Below are 7853 nucleotides of genomic sequence, written 5' to 3'. Positions count from 1 at the left end.
AGATGTTAGCTTCAATTTTGAAAGTAATAGAATATTACATATTCCATCTATTACTATTGGGTTAACTTTAACCCAAGATTTTTTTTTTTTTGAAGAATTAAAAGCAAAATATATGCATCAAATAATAATAGGGCATGAATGATAATAAAAATAAAACATATGGTATTTCTTGTATAAGTTTCCTATATTATTTATACTACCCTTATAGACCTTAAATAGGATCAACTTTAATTACAAAGATTTCCTAAATTGATCAAGCTTGACCACCTAGATTGCATCACATTGACTACAAAGTCTACAATGATGCAAGTTTAACACCAAAGTTGCATTAATTAGTGATTAAATGATTACATCCTCAAAAGTCTAAACTACTTGTTGGCCATCAACTTAGTATCCATTTGGAATGTGGAACACGCCACTAGATTTAATTAGTGGAAGCATCCCCCTAACTACTTGTATTCCTTTTCCTATGTTATAATCAATCTATATATGGTTGAATAAGCTAATCCAATTAAGAACTATGGTAATCTTTTGTTATGTACGAAACTCAAGGTGGTTGGCATTAGTGGGCCATAATTGTCACACAATAAAGTAATAAATAAAAACTATATTAGATCAAAGTATTTTAGAAAAATATAAGTTTCCATAGGTTAAGGCTTAGATATAGAATGTTACTGTGATGAGAACAAAGAAAGGAGATAGGTTTAAGGATTTCAAAGGTCATATAACTTAAATATAGATCAATCAAACAAGTTATATTATGAAAAAAAAATAAAAGAAAAGAAATGATCTTAGCCTTCTTAGGTGATCAAACTAAAACAAACAATATAAACTCCATCTTTTATAGAAATCACCCAACTTTTTTCTTTCATCATCACTAATAAATAACTTTGTTGTGGACTATTTTAATCATTAACTTCTTATTCTTTTAAAAAACTATAGATAGAGGTCGAATGATAAATACATTTGCCGTAGATTAACAATAACAATAATAATAATAATAACAGTAAAGAAAACATACGATATAAACTATGAATTTCCCTAAGTTATTAATTTATTTAGAACCCAAATCTTGCATCTCTCCAAAGATTTTGGTAAGATTACATCAAACTTATTTTATGATTCCTACTGTTATCCACTATATTATTAATTTCTAGTCAAATTAGATTAATGACATTAAAAGGTTGGCATAAGTCTTGGTCATCCATCCATCAAAGATATTGTTAAGAAATAATAAATAGATATTTTCCACGGTTGGCAATCTATATCACTTGTTTTTTTGTTTTGTTTGGTGTCAAAATGAGGATCAAATACTACCCTCAAGGAAAATGACATACATGGTGGCCTAATTAATCCACTTCCTTTATTTGATCTTTTTAGACAATTAATTAATCAGGTGGTTTGACCTTTTCTAAGTGATTGGTGGGGATTTATCTTAATTTAGAGAAAATTTAGAGGCCAAGGTAACAATTGACCCCCAATTTATACTAAAGACTGTGTCAAAAAAATTAGAAGCCTTATTCCTAATAAAAGAGATAATTATGCTAAGACTCCCTAAATTATGCTTAACCTTTTCATTTTTATTTTCTTGGGTACACATTTATCCTCTTAAACTATAGAAAATCTATTTATTTTATGGTACTGTTAATTGCAAACATTAAATGGTTATTCTATCCTCAAATTTGCTCTCTTTTTTTCTTCTAAAATAAGAGGAAAATAATTTTTAGAGAGCTTAAAATTAATTATATGATATTTATATGCTATTTTTTAGAAGAGAAATGAGGTTTGAGTTTAGATATAATTATCCCAGTATCTTATGACCCAATTCAGCTTAAGATAGTTATGGCCTAATATCATATTATTATTATTTTTAGAAGAATAAAAGCTTAAAATTTAACCCTTGCTATCTCTAAATGAAACACAACATCCTTTTATTAAGGGTGGAGGTTAGAATTTTGACTTAAAATTTAAACCTTGCTATCTCTAAATGAAACACAACATCCTTTTATTAAGGGTTGAGGTTAGAATTTTGACTAAGACTAAGTTACTGTTTTTATTAAGGGTGGAGGTTAGAATTTTGACTAAGACTAAGTGACTGTTTTTATTAAGGGTGGAGGTTAACAACTTTTTGACTAAGTTACAGTTTTTATTAAGGTGGAGATTACAACTTTTGACTAAGTTACTATTTTGCTATAGTTTTCAAATAATTTACTAAAGTATTAAGTTACTATTTTGCTATAGTTTTCAAATAATTTACTAAAGTATTATAGTAGTTGCATGTAAGTGTCGTGCATAAGATAAATTGTCTCCAAAATAATTTTATAAATCACTCTATGAGATTTTTGTTGTCATAAAATCGCTGATCAAGATAGCAACTTTGTACATTTAATACTGAGTCATAGTCGACAGTTAAATATATAATTACTAACTCACCGACTGCTTTAAAAGCTTAAGTTAGTAGAAGAAACAAATATTTTATATTCTAAGTCTGAGGTCCACCACCACAAACTGAGGCAAGTCTTAGACATTGTACAAACTGACACTCCTCTGCACACTTCTCTCATGCCTCTCCTTCAAGCAAGCAACATAGCATGTGAGATGTCCCTCAATTTCTAATGCCATTATTTGATGTCTCTAACCCTAAAAATTTATATATTTTCCACAAACATCTACTGAGCCCTGTTCACTTTGCAGAATAAGAATAAGTTTATTCCGGTATAATCCTCTTTATACTGGTACAAGAAGTAAATAATTACTTAGGCGATATTAGTTTAATCAACTATTATTTTATAACTATTAAAGACGATATTAGCAAACGCTAAAATGGCCTAAACCGGCAGATGCTTTTTTATACTTAGAATGAAAAATTAGAATAACTATATTAGTATTAGCATTATTCTAAATGAACTGTGGACTTGCAGCTCATTAATAGTCTAAAGATTGAAATTTAACTAATTATATTGTGATAATTGATGCCAATTCAAAGGGAGAATTACATTTAACACCCTCCATTTTTACGAATTTATGGTTGCCAACCACTTTTCAATAGTTAGATCTCAAAACAAACACTTTCTCACTGACAAGTATCAAAAATAGAATATGCCACCATAATTATAAATTTTTATTTGAAAGAAAATTTCAGAAAATTTACCCTAAAATCATAAAATTAATTTGAAAGAAAGTTCCGACAACCCGGGTCTGAAGAGGATCAACTGCCCTTGCCTACCTGGGTCCTCTCTGAATGAAGAGAACAAGTTTGCTTGTGTTTGAGAAATTAAATTAAATTGGTTGTGACCAAATAAATAATCCTACCAATCTTTATATATATATATATATATATATCAAAGTTTTGCTGTGACCCAGTCTCAGTTGGAAATAAATGAGACAGATGGGGTAGATGGTCAGTAGCTCACTTAAATGACCTAAATTTTAGACCCAATAACAAGTTAGCAGCAACCCCACACTCAACCACTTCACAAAAGAAAAAAAAAAAAAGTTCTCTCTTCCCAAACTCTCCTTTTCTTAACCACCACAAACACCATCAGAGAGGAATCAAGGAAGAGATAAAAGAGGTAGAGGGAGGGAGAGAGGAGGAGTATGGTGGTGGAATCTGAGCCTCGGGAAGTAGTAATGGAGAAGAAGGCAGACAAGAAGAGGAAGAGGAGGAGGCAGAAGAAGATGGATATGGTGGAGGAGAAGAAGTATGAACTGGTGAGCTATGAGGAGCTGCCAGAGTACATGAAGGAGAATGAGTACATTCTGGGGCATTATAGAGCTGAGTGGCCCATAACCAATGCTTTGCTTAGCCTCTTCTCTTGGCATAATGAGACCATCAACATTTGGACGTAGGAGATTTCCCCCTTTTCTTTCTTTTGGTTCTACTTAATTGGAAGATTATCTTTTTGATTAATTTTTCTTTTTTTGGGTTTAATTATTATTTATGATTAGGCATCTTGTGGGGTTCTTTATATTCCTGGGATTGACCCTTGTGCATCTGAGCTATTATATTCCTCAAATTGCTGATCTCCTTGGCCATCTTCCCTGGTGAGTAACTTGGTACTTCATTTAGAGAAATACCTCCACTCTTTTTTAAAAGAAATAGGCCAAATTGGGTCTAAATTATACGCATACATATCAACCCTAATCATTGGGCTTCAGCCAGTTAGTCTTTATGAAGGTTCTTTAAATTCAAGTTCATTTTGTTTCTTTTTTTTTTTTAATTTGTTGATGTGTATGTGTCTGGTTGCAGGTGTATATCAACAGCTGCAGTGGAAAATACCTCCTGCAACCTGGGGAATATCTTTAATGTAAGTCATAATTAACCATTTCATTAAGCTAATAATTTAGGTTATTTATCATCTTAAACATAAGTTTAGGGGGCCTTAAGTTTCTTCTTTGGTATCATTTATTGAGGTTTGCTGGCTCATTAATTGTGTGCATGGATTGAGACATATCAGTGTGCTGGAAAGGGCTTTAATTGCTTCCTTTGATGAGATTGTGACCTACCAGCATAAATATATAAAAATGCTTCTGAAATCAAGCCATTGACATTGAACTGACCTTTCAGCAGTAAGAAGGAAAAGAAGAAGAAGATTTTGGTTCTCTTTTATGTCTTCCTGCAAAATGGATATCCACAGCATATATATATATTTTTTGGCTTCCTCTAAAATTGAGATAAAACATAAATTGAAGGACAATTTTACTAGAAGAAAATAAAATCTATCTATAATTTTCCCTAGTTTCCATCCTTCCTAGAAAAAAAATAACCTTTTTATATCTATTAATTGGCTCCTGGTTCTTTATTAGATATATAAAAGAATATCTAAAGGTTTTCTTTCTCTTTTCCCTCTTACAAATGAAGGAGATTTATATCAAAAGATTTATTAGGATATTCCAACTATATTCTTGATTTGCAAATATTTCTAAAATCATTGTTTTTTCTTCATTGCAATAAAAGTAGGGGTATTTTTTATTTATTTTTACATAATTCTTGCTGAAATATTTGAATAATATTTTTCCTACCAGATAGTTGCAGATAGTTGTTAAAGTTAATAAATTTATATACATGACTAAAATATTCTGCTTTCTTACAGTTTAGATCATAAAATAATAATTGTTAAATTCTTTCTGATAGAATAATAAGATTTTCTTTTCTTATACTAGATATCTGCTAAAGTAATCAGATAACTTTAATTATATTTAAACAAATATGTAATAGAGTAAAATAATCTTTTATTAATCTATGTCAAAATTATAGTGTCACTAAAACATTTCAATATAATATGATTCTCATTGCATTCTTTAAAATATCATAATTTGGCTGAAATCTTGACCTCTCCAGAACTGCTGTTTAGGTTAGCTTTCAACATATAATATTCATAATAGATTCTTGTTAAGTTAACAAATGCATATAAATAACTAAATTGCTCTTCTTTTTTTAACTTTGAAGTGTAAACTATTTATCAATAATTTTTCCTTGAAGGCAAAATGACTTTTGTTCTTGTAATATAATATTGAGTAATATTATGTAATTTTTGAATCATTTTAAACAATTTATAGAAAGGAAAATGGTCTTTTTACAGAAATAGTTGCTCTTTTTTTTTAAATTTTAGAGTGTAAAATATTTATCAAGATTTTTTTCCTTGAGACAATAATGATTTTTTTTCTTGTAATATAATATTGAGTAATATCATCTAGTTTTCTAACCATTTTAAATAATTTATACAAGGAAAATAGTCTTTTGAGATAAATAATCTTTTTAAATCTAAATTGGATTTTAATTTTAATTAATTAGATTTTTTTTTTAAAAAGAGTAAAATGATGTTAGTAGCAATTATGATATTTTGAATGTTAAAAATTTAAATTAATAAATTTTCTAAAAATTAATTACTCCTTTATTAATAAAAGAAAATAAAAACAATTAGCTAATTAACACTAGTTCCTTGTTTTTGGTAGGGAGCTGCTGCACTCATCAACTTGAGCACACCACTCTCCTCCTCCTCCTCCTTCTCCTCCATCTCCTCGTCGCCGGTGGCCTCTCGCTGGCCGTTCTTCGTCTTCCTGGCGGGCTCCATGTTCTGCCTCCTCACCAGCAGCGCCTGCCACCTCCTCTGCTGCCACTCCCGCCGCCTCAACCTCTTCCTCGCCCGCCTCGACTACGTCGGCATCGCCGTCATGATCGTCGCCTCCTTCTTCCCCCCCATCTACTACATCTTCCAATGCGAGCCCCACTGGCAGCTCGTCTACCTCGCCGCCATCTCCTCCATGGGCCTCCTCACCGTCTACACCCTCCTCTCCCCGCACCTCAGCACCGGCAAGTTCCGCTCCTACCGTGCCCTGCTCTTCGTCGGCATGGGCCTCTCGGGACTCGTGCCGGCCGTGCATGCGGTGGTAGTCAACTGGGGGGAGCCGAAGAGGAACGTCACGTTGGCCTACGAGGCGGCGATGGCGGTGAGCTACTTGGTGGGGACGATCTTTTACGTCAGCCGGGTGCCGGAGAGGTGGAAGCCGGGGATGTTCGACGTCACCGGGCATAGCCACCAGATATTCCATGTGTTTGTTATGGCAGGAGCTCTTGCACACTATGGAGCTGCCACTGTCTTCCTACAGTTTAGAGACCAGGTAGGGTGTGATGCAGGCCATTAATTAATTTGGGTGCTTAGTTTTATTATGTATCAATTCTTTGTTGTTATATGGTTTGAAGATTACAGAAAGGTTTTTTTTTTTCTTTTTAATTTTCTTTTCTGCAACTTTTTTCAATTGTAAAATGTTATATATAAGAACAATAAATTAATGGTTTAATTTAAAGATTGACATATTCTTGATATCTAGATTTGTTGTGTAGATGTTATACTTATGTATGAGCTTCTCGCTCCACCTCTTTCTCTCCATCTCACCCGAGCACCGATGACAGCGCCCGCTTCTTCTCTCCTCTCCTCTCCTCTCCTCTACGGGTGTAAATGAGTCCAGTTTTATCGAGTCTAGCTCTGATTAAGTCTGGATTAAAATTAATTTCTAGCCTAGATTTGTGATTAAGTTTGAGCTGAAAATCATTTCAATTCGAGCCGAACTCAAGCTTAAACGATTTGCTCAATTAGCAATTACAAGTCTTATCAATTCAAGCCATTTTTTAGCCCGAGCAAGCTTGAATTGATTTGGGCTTGAATCAAACTTGAAATAAAACCTAATTCAACTATAAAGAAAGAGTCCACTTCTTTATTGTGTATCAAGTTTTTATTTGCCTGCGAACATAAATACGAGGTAAATTAAACATTCTTTTTCAAAAAAAAAAAGTCTATTTTTTAAGCTCATTGGACAAATACGTGAGTTTTCAAACTACTTAAAATATTACATTAGATCACATCGATAAAAGCAATTTGCTCTCATGGTCATCAATTTCATACCCATAATTACAACATGATAATTGCATATAAACATATAATAGAGATAATATTCTCTCAAAAACAAAGTTGAGAAAAAATATACCTAAGTGAATGGTGAATGGTCGCAGAACTTTTAAGCAAATTGGGATTTGCTTTCGACCATTAGCAGTTGAAGCAGCAAATTGTTGCCGAGACTTACCTATTTATTCAACAAATTTTCGAAACAAACCTAATTTGCAGGTCGGAAAAACCTTTCAGTTTTCTAACAGGTAAAACTAGACCCCACAAATTCCAAAAAGATTGTTATATTTTAAAAAATTATCTCACATCGCATATGTAATTTATACACATTGTTCGTATAAAAATATAATTTAATTAAAAAAAATATCACGCATCACATATGTAATCTATACACAGCGTTTATAAAATAGATATGCTCTAATTTTTAATAACGTGCCTATCGAGATTAAA

General features: G+C 32.1%; 1 protein-coding gene across 1 annotated transcript; it reads left to right on the top strand.

Annotated features, from left to right (window-relative positions):
* Positions 1–3465: 3465 nt before the first annotated feature.
* On the top strand, positions 3466–6824 carry LOC140766754 (heptahelical transmembrane protein ADIPOR1-like). Its single transcript, XM_073106370.1, has 4 exons — positions 3466–3845; positions 3949–4044; positions 4250–4307; positions 5956–6824. The coding sequence occupies exons 1-4, from the start codon at positions 3598–3600 to the stop codon at positions 6643–6645; spliced, it is 1092 nt and encodes a 363-aa protein (XP_072962471.1). The 5' UTR covers positions 3466–3597; the 3' UTR covers positions 6646–6824.
* The last annotated feature ends 1029 nt before the right edge of the window (positions 6825–7853 follow it).

This window comes from Typha angustifolia, chromosome 9 (genome assembly GCF_048772165.1).
Source record: "Typha angustifolia cultivar Huaian chromosome 9, ASM4877216v1, whole genome shotgun sequence".
Lineage (NCBI taxonomy): Eukaryota > Viridiplantae > Streptophyta > Magnoliopsida > Poales > Typhaceae > Typha > Typha angustifolia.
Note: the sequence above shows the minus strand (reverse complement) of the source record. Positions and strands in the feature narration are given on the sequence as shown.